This window comes from Macaca nemestrina, chromosome X, assembly GCF_043159975.1.
Source record: "Macaca nemestrina isolate mMacNem1 chromosome X, mMacNem.hap1, whole genome shotgun sequence".
NCBI classification, from domain to species: Eukaryota; Metazoa; Chordata; class Mammalia; order Primates; family Cercopithecidae; genus Macaca; species Macaca nemestrina.
This window is the reverse complement of record NC_092145.1, coordinates 67,229,191-67,244,410: the sequence shown is the minus strand read 5'-3', so window position 1 is coordinate 67,244,410 and position 15,220 is coordinate 67,229,191. Positions and strand designations below refer to the sequence as shown.

The window sequence follows — 15,220 nt, the reverse complement described above, 5'->3', positions numbered from 1 at the left end:
GTACATCTGTGCAAAGTAGTGATTATGCTTCAGATCTCAAAGTGCTTTGGGCACAGTTATTCCTGAGCAGTATGATGATTTGGAGTTCATTCAAAACACACTCTGTTCATCCTCTCATAAGCGTTTTTGAACAAAGAAAACAAACCTTTAACATTGCCTGTGAAAGTAAAGGGCATGATAAGAAGGTGTGTATCCAGGCATGGAGCCAGAATGAACTATTCATTTTCAAGCTGTGGTCACTGAGAGAAGACATCTCTTTTAACCTAACTAGCTTGGAAAAGCACTGCTTTCTTCCTCCATATGTGGACTAAAAATATCATTTCTCCATTCCCAAATGGTGTGTTTCTGTGTGAGTGATCATGAGTAACCAATGCTATCTTATGTTTCTAAAATTCGTCAAGTTTTCAGGTAAATATTCATATAGAGACTTTCACATGTTCAGATTAGTTTTGTAAAAAACTAATTACAAACCCGCATGAGGGTACTGACGCTTTCCCTTAATGAACCATTTTCAAAGTTTCCATAAAAGGAATCTCAAAATAGATTATAATGAATTCCTCTGTCGCACATTATCATGGAACAAAGTGGTACATTTTTAGAAGTGGGCTACTGAGAAATGAATCTAACAGGGGAGGCGTGAGTAGAAGGCATCTAGAAGAAAATAAGTTTAAACACTTCTCTTTGGCTCACTTGCCTGGGTTTCTACTGCAGCTACTGTACTTTGATACTGAAGAAGCAGGACTAGATATCTGCAAGTCGGAGCAGGAGGACTACAAGCCTGCAAATCTAACAGCTGGAGAGTGTTGTGGTGGCTGCTTTCCTGTGGTAAGCTGATTTACTTGCTTAAGGTCTGACCTCATCATCCTGTCAGCATGGGTTCCCACCTACACGGTTAGCTGCAGCCCTCTGCTTCTGCTAGAAGGCTACAAGTATTCACAGTGTATCATAGGCAGTGGGGGAGGGGAGAGAAAGCAAGAAAGACTGCTCTCGGCACTTGTGCTTTTGTTAGTTCTACAGAAGAGGCAGAAAAACAAGAGATAACAAAGGCTCCGTTTCCTTTCTGTGAGAGAAGGCTTTTGTCTTTCCTCCTGCTACAATGTCAGTGTCTGGCAAGAAAGAGTTTGATGTGAAACAGATCCTAAGGCTACGCTGGAGGTGGTTTAGTCATCCTTTTCAAGGTTCCACCAACACTGGAAGCTGTCTTCAGCAGGAAGGATATGAGCACAGAGGGACCCCGGTTCAGGGCAGGTTGAAGAGCCACTCTCGGGACAGAAACGGACTGAAGAAAAGCAACAGTCCTGTCCACCACAATATACTGGCACCAGTGCCAGGACCGGCCCCTGCCCATCAGAGAGCCGTTCAGAATTTGCAGCAACATAATCTGATAGTACATTTTCAAGCAAATGAAGATACTCCTAAGGCAGTTCCAGAGAAGAATTTATTCCAAGAAGCTTGTGGGAAACGCGCACAAGATTTGGAGATGATGGCTGATGACAATATAGAAGATTCTACAGCAAGGTAAGAGTTTTTGGTCACATAACTGAAAGCCGTAACTTCAGTTAACTTAACCTCTACAATTCATGTTTAGGGTTTAAATAGAAAGTGTTATAATAATCTCTGAGTTTGTATTCAGCCAATCAGGGTCTCTCAGAAACCGTTTCCTCTAAGTTTATAAAAGAAAACAGCAATAACGAATACGTCTTGATAATTACTGGAAATTTGGGGTGTGGGTTATGAGTTTACTTCTATTTTCATTAAGAATTCTGTTTCAATTCTAAGAAGTGTTTATTGTAATTACGAATGTTCTATAAATACACTCCGTGGCTCAGATGTTTAAATGCAATTCTTTGTACAAGTGTTATGAATCACAGAAACTCTTTCTGACATTGAGTTAGGCCAACTTTGACAAAATAAAAGCTGTGACTGATCAGCACATCCTTATCTGTTTCCTTAGTACATAGTTGCTATATTGAGTCTTAAAAGTGTGTTATCTTTATGTGACGATATGGAATATCTGGCGTTCGGAGACTCATTTCAAGTTTTATTACTTTCATAGCTAGTTTTCGCAAGCATGAAAATATTCTGCATAAAGCAGGTAATAAGATGCTACTTACAGCAATGTGATCTTAAAGCGGGAAATGGAGCATTTCAGCTTTTACATAAAATGAAAATTGAATAAACAGTGACTATATAGTGTAGTTTGGGTATAGTTCCGAAAACATTTGATTTTGTCTTTACTTTTATGCCCACCGGTATTGTTTGAGTGCAGGAAAATTACGTTCTGTTCTCTAATACTGTCAATTATAACTTAACCTAGTGTATCCTTATCTCTTTGTTTTATGCTTTTTCACTATCAGACATTTTTATAGTCCCAACTTGTTTTAGACACAGTTGATAATATTGGCAATGTAATTAATTTTTAGTAATGCCATAGAAAAAGAAGTGTTTTTATGCATTTTAGATCATATAGTAGTTCAACAAGCTAATTTATTTGGAAACCTGTATATTTGGCATACTATGTTTCTACATAAAAATAGAGAAGAAGGACTGGCAGATTCACTTCTTAATATAAGTTTTCCAAAATAACAACCTCACAGTTTCTTGCTTTCATAAATTCAAAGCAGAATATCAAAAGAAGCGGCAGCCTAACAACATTACAGCAAAATGATGCCTTTATTGGAACTCAGTCTTGTTGAAATATAAACATGCAGAAGACTTTGTGAAATGACATTAATAATAATGTTAGATGGTCTGCCATATAAACTTCTCAGGAAATAAGGCACGTATGTGTGAAATTTTCCTAAGTATTTTGTGCTTGTCCGTGGAAATGCTATGTAACTGTAGGGATTGCAGGTTGCATTTGGTACAGCAAATAAGACTCTCAGAGTAATATAGAGTCCATAATTTTAAATGCAGCAGGCTTTCAAATTTGTTCTCCTCACCAAGAACAATTTTTTAAAACTGCTACATTTGGAGATTAATAAATGAATTTAACTCTGTGGTAGAGAAATTTAAATTACCAACTGTGACCTTGGAACAAAATTATTTGAGAATACATGAATTAATTTTCTAGTATGAGAATATTTACAATAAAATACATGTTAGAAAAAGTGTTAGATAAAATGTCAAATTTAAAGCGTCATCAAGTGACAGTTTTAAAAAGTGCATTTATCCTTTGATTTCATTCCTTACATTTTTTATTTTCTAAAGAGATGCCTTGTTAATTATTCTATGGTTTCATTGGAGAGCTAACATTTTCTTAACATACATACAGGAAATGGTTTTAGAGGTGTGCCAAGGATATCTTAGGCAGGAGGGGGCTAAAGTGAGGATCTTATTAATTGAAATACAATGGTTTATTACCTTCTCCTTACCCATTCTAAATCTTCCTGTCTTGATGCAACATCATTTGAGAAGGAGCTTCCTGGTACCTTGCTTGTCCAGTGCCTCTCTTCTTCAGCAATGTTGGGGGGCAGGAAGAAAAGATCCTAACAAGTTGGCAGCAGGCTGACATCCGCTCAATATAACTCCAGTGGTTTTTTAAAAAAGAAAACAGTAGTGAGTGTGCAGAATTATCATACTAGTACAAGATGAGCTATGACGCTCAGAGCAAAGTAAGGCTCTTTAAGCCACCCTGATTTCTACAAATATTATAGGGAATAAATAGAGAATGGACTAAATTGCAAACATGCAATACAACAGAATAAATCACAGTTCGTCCTGGAAAGGATATTAAAGCCAACATTCTTAAAGTTATGTTAACATGTTGGTTTGGAAAATTAAAATCCAAATATATTCATATGCAATTGAATTATAAGTACATAGAGCATTTAGGAACAGCTCTGTATTGTGATTCCACACTGTCAGTATTCATATACCAGCATGCTGGTCATCAGAGACCTGTGCTCAATTATCATTTTACTTTTGTCCTAGTTATCCACTAACTCTGCATCTTTGATTCCCCATAACTACCTTGCTCAAGTGTCTTTTCCTTATTTCAACCATAGCATTCCAACAAAAAGAGCACATATTTTAACACTGTATTATGATTAGGCTTCCTGTGTGACAGAATATTTAATTATGAAATCATATATATAGGTATTTGCAATTGCTCATAAGCATCATTGCATAAGTATACAGACAGATGTCACAGTGTTAACATGAAAAATCATGCTTACTGCATTTGCTGAAAGAGAGATGTCTGATTTCCTCTTGTGTTCGAAGACATTGCATAAAATGCAAATGAACCATTATGGGCCAAGAACATGCCCCAGTACAAAATTGGACATTTACAGAGCTGTTTAATTCTAAGGAATTGTCAGGAATTGGGACCATGCCCTTATTTTACCTGTTGGGGTTTCAGGCTTTTGCACAACCTACCAACTGTACTGATACGTGACTTTAAATATTTTTGTCATCTGTGCACTGCCAGTAAAGACTCCATTCTTTCTTTACTAGAGCCCTTTCCAAGTTTCAAGTGAGGTTTGCCTAGAAAAAATGAGCAGATGTTATTGTATATGTTGCTATCCAAGAGAAAGTAGGATTGGATGAATAAGACTTAGAATTTATTAATAATTTATTCCACAAAGATTGAGCATTCGTTGTGCTCCAGGCACTCTTCTAGATGTTAGGGATAAAACAGGATCAAAACAGAGAATCTGTTTTCATTGAATCATTGAATACACATTCTAATGGGAAGAGAGAGGCAATAAAAATAAACCAAATTATAGTATTTAGGAGATTATATATAATATGACAAAAATTAATTAGAAAGAATAGAGTGAAGTAGAGGGCACTCCTTCAGATAGAGAAGGCTTTTTGGATGAGGTAGTATTTGAGTAGATATTTAAATGAAGTGAGAAAAGACAGAATGTCTGACTCAAGAATTTGAAGCAAATGAGAGGTTACTTCTCCTGTGCCAAGGGAGTACTTAACCACCATATATGGTTTTCTATATAAATCAATGCCACATGTACCCACAGAGTCCATTGATTAATGTTCAAAATATTCCTCAACCGGTGAACTAAAAATTGTGTCCCGCCCTGTTATTCATTATAGTGATTTTAGGATCACATGCATGGTCCATGGCCCCAGAGGTGACTTTCCAGCCATCCTGTAACCATGTTGCTCTTTTGCCCTCTGGGGATATGGCTATTCAGGCAGCGTGGCACGTGCCTCGTACAGAGACCTCTCCCCTTTATGAAAATAGACACATGACAGTGTATTTGCCTTTTTTAACAAAACGATTCAGATAGGGTCAAATGTATTGTGGGTCTTCATCCTTAACACAAACCCATCTGTTTTGATATCTGCTAGGGAAATATTCATGCATAAGAGAAATTCTAAGTCTAAAACAGTGAAACTTGTTGTAAAATTATTTCCGATAAAGCAGAAAATGAGATATGTGGGTATCTGCAGGGAGTGCTTTCCAGGGAGAAATCAATTTCACGGGGCCTGAGATGGGAGTGTGGTTGATAGTGCATCTGGAGAAGCGTGCTCAACAGAGAGAGTGGTAGGAAATGACTTTGGAAAGGTAACAATAACAAAGCAATACTAATACAACATTAAAAATAAGAAGTACCTTTTGTTGACGCTCACTGTGCGCCAAGCGTGGAGTACTTTACGTTTATTTTCTCCGGCCCCCAAGGGAAGACTTTGAATGTGAAACTGTTGCTGACATCTACAATTGGTATTTCTCCAGGTATTATATCTGTTAATGTTGTTGTGGCCTATCTTCTTACAAGGTGAAAATAGTGTAATTTTCTGAAGTTCAGAATTAGACCTGCTTCACTTAACTTTACACTGCATTATTCGGTAGAGACTTGTATGTCAAATGAAAGAATGAGAAATGAACTACAATTATATTGTTATTTACAGAAAGGTTAAGGTTAAATCTTTTCGCCTATGGTTTAAAACACACCACACAAAATTACATAAGTTATTCAATTGCTTTACTACATTTAGAACATTACGACAAAAAATTTAAATTTATTGCAAAGATTCCTAACATATTTAGAGATGAAACCTTTGCTGGTTGATTTCAAATCCTTGCTACTCATCGCCTCAGTCCTGAGGGTGAGGTACCGTGGTCCTCATGTCTCGTTCCTGACAGTATGGTATCACATATGTAATTAAGTTAACATTCATTAAAATATATTTAATATTTGAAAATTTGGGGACTGCCATTTAAGGAACTTGGTGATACTTTGGAGACGTATGCTTTTAGGATTAAACATAGTTGTTATTTCTGGTATGTGAAAGACATCATTTAATTTTTGCATTTGGAAACAGAAATAAAGGCTTCAAAATGCATTGTACTATATAGCAAGTGGTGTCAAGAGCAGCATATTAATTAGTGATGTCAAGAGCAGCATATTAATTATATTGACGTGTTGCAAATTGCACAAATGTTCAGTCACTTTGTACTTTAAAGACTTTTCTGGAAACTTGTATGTCTTCTTTCTGACTCTGGTCCCTAATGCTGATCCTGTTGATGCCTTAAGACATTATAAGTCATATGACTTTATTAGTGAAAATAATTGCAGTGTTTTATACATATATGTACACATATATGTATAGGTATGTATTCATACCAGTGTGAAATTATTTTATTTAAAGGAGAAGGAAAAACTGAAATCAAGGAGGAGCACTGGGGAACACTGGATCCTCAGTTAAAAAAATCGAGTCAAAATCAACATTCTGAAAGATGAACCTGAAACATCTTGTAGTGCCAGAAAATAAGTATTCAAAAAAATGATGCAGGTGTGTCAAAGGGACACAGGAATTAATGAAAAAAGCTCCCAATAGCCAAAGCTGGAATAATTTAAATAGCAAAATGAAGTACTATTGGATTGCAAATCATAAGATAAGATAAACACCCGTGAGTCCATACTGATATAAATAAATGATTGAGTAAATGAGAAGGCCGGCCATGGTGGCTCATGCCTGTAATCCCAGCACTTTGGGAGGCCGAGGCGGGCGGATCACTTGAGGTCAGGAGTTCGAGACCAGCCTAGCCAATATAGTGAAACCCCGTCTGTACTGAAAATACAAAAATTAGCTGGGCGTGGTGGCAGGCACCTGTAATCCCAGCTACTCGGGAGGCTGAGGCAGGAGAATTGCTTGAATGCGGGAGGCAGAGGTTGCAGTGAGCCTGGGTGACAGAGTGAGACTCCATCTCAAAAAAACAATATATAAATATAAATACATAAATAAAAGAATAAAGACAATTTTTTTTGTGCAGAAGAATTTCAAATAATTTATGCCAGCACTCTGCCCTCAAAGAGGTCGAGCAGAATACTGAGCCTTAAGTGTAAGCTGCACATAATGACTTCTTTCCAAAGGGTGAGTACGGTATGAAAGAAGGGCAGGAAAGTGGAAATTTACATGGTTGGTGGAGAAGCCTGACAAATATGAACTTAGCCAGATATGCAAGTTTAACATCAAAAGTGGTCAAAATTGCTAAAATTTTAGACATTCTCACCAAAAAATAAAAATAAATTGGTGAGGTGACAGATATGATAATTAGGTTATTGAATATTTTTAATGTATACATAGATCAAAACATTGTATTGTACCCCATAAATAAGCACAATTATTAACTGTCAGTTAAACATTTTAAACATTAAAATATTGTTCGATCATGTTGACAGTGTGTACACTTAGTGTGATGTAATGACAATAATATTTTGCCTTTGCTATCTTCCTCCTCCATCCCCATCATTCCAATCTAATCATGAGAAAAACATCAGAGAAATTTACATAGGGGGACATTCTACAAAATACCTGGTCTATACTCTTGAAACTGTCAGTATTATCAAAAAAGAAAATCTGAGAACCTGTCAAAGTCAAGAAGAGCCAAAGGAGACATGAAATATAAATGTGATGTGTAACAGAAAAGGGACCTTTGGTGGCAACTGAGGAAATTGAATAAAAATGGACGTTAGTTAATAATAATGTATGAATATTGGTTACTTAATTGTAACATATTTACCATACCAGCAAAATTTTAATAGTAAAATAAATTGAGTGCAGTATATGTGGGGACTCTATTCGACGATTAAACTATCAAAGGTTTTCTTTTTAAAAAGTGCAATATTTTAGCAAGGGTTATCTGAGTGAATCGATTTCCTAAGTCAGCAATATAAGACCATCCAATTGGGAAAACTGGGTATTGGTTGTCATTTGTTTTGCTTGTGTTCGTTGGCAACTAGTTAATGTAATACTGAGCCAAAATCAATGGACTGTTACCGCCTCTAATGCATAAGTCCTACACATTAGAGACAAGATAATATCCTAAAGGCAATCCTATGGAAGTTAGCTAAAGTTCTGATAACATCTAGTGACTACATGCAGTATCAAATCTGATTAACATGATATTAATTGTGACTGTCATTCAGTGTAAATCAAATTTAAGGATGTAGCAACTAATAAAATCACAGTTGGGTATAACAGAAAAACTTATTTATTTATTTATTTATTTATTTTTTTTTTTTTGAGACGGAGTCTCGCTCTGTCACCCAGGCTGGAGTGCGGTGGCCGGATCTCAGCTAACTGCAAGCTCCGCCTCCCGGGTTCACGCCATTCTCCTGCCTCAGCCTCCCGAGTAGCTGGGACTATAGGCGCCCACCACCTCGCCCGGCTAGTTTTTTGTATTTTTTAGTAGAGACGGGGTTTCACCGTGTTAGCCAGGATGGTCTCGATCTCCTGACCTCGTGATCCGCCCGTCTCGGCCTCCCAAAGTGCTGGGATTACAGGCGTGAGCCACCGCGCCCGGCCAGAAAAACTTATTTTTTAATTACTGAGGATTCCACAGACACTAATGAAGTGGTATATATGTATTTGTATTTTCAAATAAAAATATGGCCTGCTACTTTAAAATAATATTTACGTTGCCATGGTTTATCTCTCAAAAGGAAAACAATGACAGATACAAGACAGTCTTTATTATATAAAAATTTTTATCATCTTCCTATGCTAAAAGAAAAATGTAGTCATTCAGTATATCTTACTTATGGTGTTTCTATTCCATTTAGATAATCATTTCACCACGAAGAATGGAAAATTTTCAGCTATGGTGTTTGTTTGAGAAATAAGATTTTACAAGTAGACTAAAAATAACTATCTAAGAAAAGGTGACTAGAAGTGAGAAAACCTAAATCAAATAGTTTCCAGTTTTAGGATTAAATGAGCATCATTGAAACTTTGAACGTTAACCATTACATAAAGGTTTACTCTGGTAACTTATAAATTATGTATTAAATTTAATTAAATTTAATTAATAAATTTAATATATTTTAATAATTTAACATATACTTAATAAAATATAATTAAATTATAAAGTATGTATTTGCTAAATCACTACATATATATTATACTAATACTATCATTTGTACTGAACGAGACCACATATCAATTGTCATATTTATTGAAACCATCAGCAGTGAATTCATAGTCCTTTGTAACTTCCGGTTAACTTTTCTTAGCCTATCACTATTAGTCACAATGAATCATCCCTTGCATGCTTTCAAATATTACTGTACAAAATGTGTGTCTTGCCCTCCTCCCCACATTGTCTATTGCTCTTTCTTCATCAGTAGCCATACTAAATACCTTGCAATTTTCTTGGCACTTCTATGACATAAGCAATTTGTTCTTCATCAAGCCCTGGGTAGCTCACTAAAGGGAAGCTATCTATTACATTTCTTGTCTACCCTTTTCCTGTAAAACTAGACTGCTATCAGCACAGTGAGACTTAGGTGTCCTTTTCTGGTTAATGTTGATTACAGTACCTGTAACAAAACTGAAAACAATGCATGAGTAACAACCAACTGTCGCATAAAATTGTAAGCAACACAGCTACTTAATTGAGTCTGAAGTATGTTGCAACATGCCAAAATTCAGTTGTTTAAGATGTTTCCACCATTCAAGAATTATTTATTGAGCCCTCATTTATGTGCATTACGGTTTCCTACTCACACAAATGAGTACAAAGGTAAATATTCTGTGCTAATTTTCACTAGAGGCTTATGGCATAGTTGGAGAGAGAAAGTGTATTCAGTTGAAAGGTTTCATGACTGTGAAAAAGAAGTGCATTATAAGAATACTTTAAATTGCTTAGTCATTGAGCTCCATAGGCATTCAAAGAAAAGAACATCTTTCTGGCCAGAACAATCTTGGAATGCTTCATGGAGGTGACGTAACTTGAGATTAAGCTTGATGAATGGACACATTTTAACGCAGCTATGGGAAAGAATTAATTATAGGAAGAAGCAAAAACCTTTCTATTGCCTTTCTAGGGAGAAACGTGATGAAGCAGAGAAGTTTAATATATACTCCAATGGAAGATTTCAGTTTTGTCAAAATGAAAAACATATTGGAGAAGAGTACAAAATGAGGAGACTGAAGAAGAAAGTCAGAGCTATATTATGGAGGCTCTTAAAAGACAAGATAGGGACTCTGAACATTTTCTTAGAAGTCAGAGCTTATGAATCCTCAAGAAATCTCTAAAATATATTGTGCGTGTGAATATTTTGAGGGAGAGGTTCCATTCACTTTCCTCAAGTTCTCAAAAAGTTCCATTTTACAAGAAAATTTAAGAAGTACTGTTGTAGACAATGAGGAATCAGTGAAAACTATCAAACTATGAAATGAAATAATGAAAACAATGGAAAATGTATCGTTTAAATTCCTGAGCAACAGATGAAAATAATCTGCAATTTTTAGTGAATGAGATTTTTGCAAGGAAGTTTTCCCAGCCAGTTAGAAACACCTCACTTCTATATTTACACTAATTGTCATCTTGACATGTATTACCTAATCTACTATCAAAGATTCCAAGCTTTTGAGAACATTCTTAAAAATATACTTCTGCAACCCTGTATCCTAAGCTGTTGCATCATAGCACCATCTTGAAACTGGACTCACTATTACAGTGTGTCCTGCATTGGAGGCCAATAGCCACTTATACTTGTTGTCCCTGAGGCCTCATCATCATTCTATCACATTCACATGGGTGCCTGCAACACCACAACCCTGGCTGCCAAGAGCCTGGGCCTGATGTTAAAACGAAGACCTAGACATCCAAAGCCACGTGACCCTTTCCTCCCTAGGAAACAGTTGGACCTGCACAGCAGAGAATCTTCTGAACAACATGCCAGCTTCCCACACCCGCACATATATGTGTGTGCCCATGCCCAGCCTCATGGCCAGTTTAATGGCTGTTCCAACCCCCTGGAGAGCTTTCCACCCACACACATCCAGCATGACAACCAGCCTGGTGTTTACTTCCCAGCAAAACGGTGACAATGCCATCCCAGAGCTCCAAGCCTAGACCACTGATACACGTGCCATATAAAAGTAGCATTCTAGGATTCATCCGTAGGAAAGAAAGACTTTCTCTGGGAAAGCTACTCACAAAATTGGGAAAAAAAACAATTGTTCTACTAGATGCACAGATACCAACCTAAGCACACAAGAAACGTGAAAAAGCAAGGAAACATAATACATACAAAGAAACATAATAAGTTTCCAGTAGCAGATTACTGGAGAATGAAATTCTGTAGCATCACAACCTTGGCTGCCAGGAGCCTATGCCTGACGGTAAAACTAAGACCTGGGCATCCAAAGCCTAGAAAGAGTAGGGAATGTAGAAAGAATATTTACAAAATACCTGAAAAAGAATTTAAAATAATGATTATAAGGAAACTCAACATGATACCAAAAAAATTCAAACAAACGATTCAGAAAAATTAGAGAAACAATTTGTGATCTAAGTGAGAAATTCAACAAAGAGATAGATATAATGAAAAAGAAGCAGAAATTTTGGAGCCGAAGAATTTCATAATGAGATAAAAACACAATTGTAAACTTAATAATAGACTAGATTAAGCAGAAGAATTTCTGAACTCAAAGGCAAGCTTTTGAAATAACTCAGAGGAAAAAAAATAGTAAAAGAGAATGAATAAAGCCTACAGGACTTATGAGACACCATTAAATAAAGAAACTCACAGTTTAAGAGTGTTCTAGGCTGGGCGCCATGGCTCACACCTGTAATCCCAGCACTTTGGGAGACTGAGGCAGGGGGATCACGAGGTCAAGAGATTGAGACCATCCTGGCCAACATGGCGAAACCCCGTCTCTACTAATAGTACAAAAATTAGCTCGCTGTGGTGGTGCATGCCTGTAGTTCCAGCAACTCAGGAGGCTGAGGCAGGGGAGTCGTTTGAATCCAGGAGGCAGAGGTTGCAGTGAGCCAAGATTGCGCCACTGCACTCCAGCCTGGTGACAGAGCGAGACTCAAAAAAAAAAAAAAGGAGTGTTCCAGGGAGAAGCGATGGAGAAAGTCACAGAAAACCTGTTTAACGAAGTAGCTAAACACTTTCCAAGTATGACATCTTATCACGATCATCCAGATTCAGGAAGCTCAAATGTTTCCAATTATGTTCAACCCAAATATATCGCTTCTGAGTCAGACTATAAACAATCTGTCAAAAATCAAAGACAGAGAGAGAATTCTAAAAGCTACAAAAGGTAAGAACCAAATCACATTTAAGGGAATACTCATTGGACTTTCAGCAGATTCTCAGTAGAAACTTTTCACGTCGGGAGAAAATGCAATTATATAATCAAAGTGATAAAAGGAAAAAAAACCAAACACTCTCTTCCACTAATCTCATATTCAGCAAAGCTATCCTTTTCAAATGAAGAAACAGTAAACACCTTCCTAAACAAACAAAAGCCAAGGGAATTTATGACCATTAGACTGGCCTTACACGAAATTCTTAAGAGAGTACTGCAACTAAAAATGAAAAGATGATAATTACTATAACAAAAACAGGAAATTATGAAACTCACCAGTAAATGTTAATTCATAATCCAACTCAAAATACTCCAGGGCTATAATGGTACTATGTGCATCATTCAATGTTCTAGTGTAAAGGTTTAAAGTCAAAATGGTGAAAAAGAAGAGTTACAATTAGTGACTAAGTAATACAGAAAAGTTTTAGTATGCTCAAATTGAGTACAATTAATATAATGATTAATATTACACCTTAACTGGAAGAGAAAAGTATTCCTTTTGACAAAAACCTAGTCATGAGAACAATCAGAAACTACTTTTCTGTAGTTCCCTAGGAGAGTATAGCGTCTTTAATCTTGATCTTTTACCATTACATTCTCTATATGTGAGCCCTACAGTATAGACTGCATATGCTTCAGAAAGAAAATGTTTGTTTCCCAGAACAGTCATGATACTGCATTATTGTGTTTTCCAAAAAATGGCTGGACATAGCAGATAATCTCAGAGAAGATTTGGAGACATAAAACCATACTTTTTAATATCCTTTTTTGGAAAAAGACTATGCCAAATGTAAAAAGTAAAATGTACCTTGATAAGACAATAAAGAAATTCATTTTCTTTGAGGATGTAATATCCAATTATAAAACATTTAGGTCAATATAATTTAAATGCCTTAATCCAGAGGCACTTCATGTTCCATGTTAATTGGGCAACTAGGATACTATATTACAAATTTCAACAAGTACTATAAGCAAATAATTATAGTAGCCAGCACAGTGTGATGAAAATTCATCTCCTTAAAACAAACACGTAGCTTAGATCTTAAAACCTACTCAGTTTTCTCATTGTTAGTAATGAGCTTGCTTATTTTCACTCCCAATATTTCTAAGTAAAAACCTTCTATGAGGGAAAGGAATTCAAGAGTTTCCTGTAGAGCCACAATGAATGATTTAACAAAAATCAGGGTATAGTCCAAGGATAAAGAACATTGAAACCAGATTATTAAGTAAAGGGAGTTTCAATTAGGAGTGATGGTCAGTTTATCTAGTCAAGACCAGAAAGCCGGAAATAGGAATCTCTGATAAAGGTGACACAAAAAAGAACGGAAAACCAAGGTTAGAAACTCAGCAGGAATAAAAGAAAGCATGTCTGTTAAATGTATAAAGTTATAAAGGTTATAACAGAGTAGAATGATGGGGACAGCTCATTTTCAGAGACCCTAGTAAATGTAGCTACTCCTGGGACAATTCTCTTTCCTGACATTGCTAAATAAGATCTTGGACTTCACTATGCCCAATAATTATGTAGGGAGCTCATTAAAAATGTAATTATTCACTATCCATTACCAAAGAATTTGACTTATTGGTTTGGGGGTAGAACATAGGAATTTGAATGTTTAACAAACTTCTCAGGTAATATTGACTCAGGAACCAAACTTAAAAAACAAACAAACAAACAAACAAACAAAAAACACTTTATTAACTCCTGACAGCCCAGTTTATCAGGATTCTTACAGAAACCCAACACTTGATATACTGATAATGGTAAACGTGAAAGAAAGAAATCTAAGACTTGAATCTGTGACTTACAAGTTCCCACATGTTGACCAGGTGGATACTTAAAACAATAGAGTCAACAGCATTAATTTAACCTTCCACCCCTCCTACATGTTGTGTGCAAGGATGGCAAAGAAATAGAAATGGAGGTCCTTCCCTGAAGGATTTCATAATAAAGTTGGAATAAAAAAATACAACCACTCATAAAAGCTTTAAGAGTAATTACAAAACAGCAACTTGGCATGAATCACCTGGTGTTTAACAGTATAGAAGCTATTCAGGATAACTAAGATGGAAGTAGGGTTAATGATTCAAGACCTCTTGAAATGCAAACGTAGAAAGTTTAATGCAAGAATAGAAGGTGGAAAATGGGATGAAAAATTAAGCCCTTCTTTACAAATTATGAATCTGATTAAGAGATTTAATATGTTAAATAATCACCGTTCAGAAGCACTTGTCTGATCTTAATAAAGTGGAGAAGAAAGTTTGGTAGCAATTTGTATACTTCTTGCACCTGATCAAGATTTCCTTTTATTTCTACATTAAGTATTGTAGATACACTTGAACTTGCTATAAATGATTAGAACAAGTACATATGCTATAATTTCACAACTAGTGCATATCTGAGGATGAAGAAAATATTTGCTCTGAATTTTTTTCATCCTTTCTACTTCCATTGAATTGACCTTATAATAATTGCATATTTACAGATATATTAGCATTTTAGTAGTAGAAGGGACTTATAAAGAATGACCACACCTAATTAGTGGCAAAACTGGGACTATAAGCCAAATTTCCTAATGCCTGGCTTCTCACAGCAGCATATTTTACTCCTTCCTCCTGATAAAATTATGAACGTTCAATC

General features: G+C 36.0%; 1 protein-coding gene across 4 annotated transcripts in view; it reads left to right on the top strand.

The window, feature by feature from the left end:
* The first annotated feature begins 667 nt into the window (after positions 1-667).
* LOC105488004 (kelch like family member 4) overlaps positions 668-15,220 on the top strand; it is a 158,495-nt gene continuing 143,942 nt past the window's right edge. For 2 of the 4 annotated variants that reach the window (XR_011618325.1, XM_011751650.3), the window contains exon 1: positions 669-1,518. Coding sequence is in view for 3 of the 4 variants with exons in the window: in XM_011751650.3 (XP_011749952.1) it covers positions 1,097-1,518 (422 nt within the window). In the remaining variant the exon portion in view is untranslated. Of the gene's footprint in view, positions 1,519-15,220 lie in introns of all 4 variants that reach the window. The other 2 variants (XM_071088901.1, XM_011751649.3) reach the window with 2 other exon arrangements.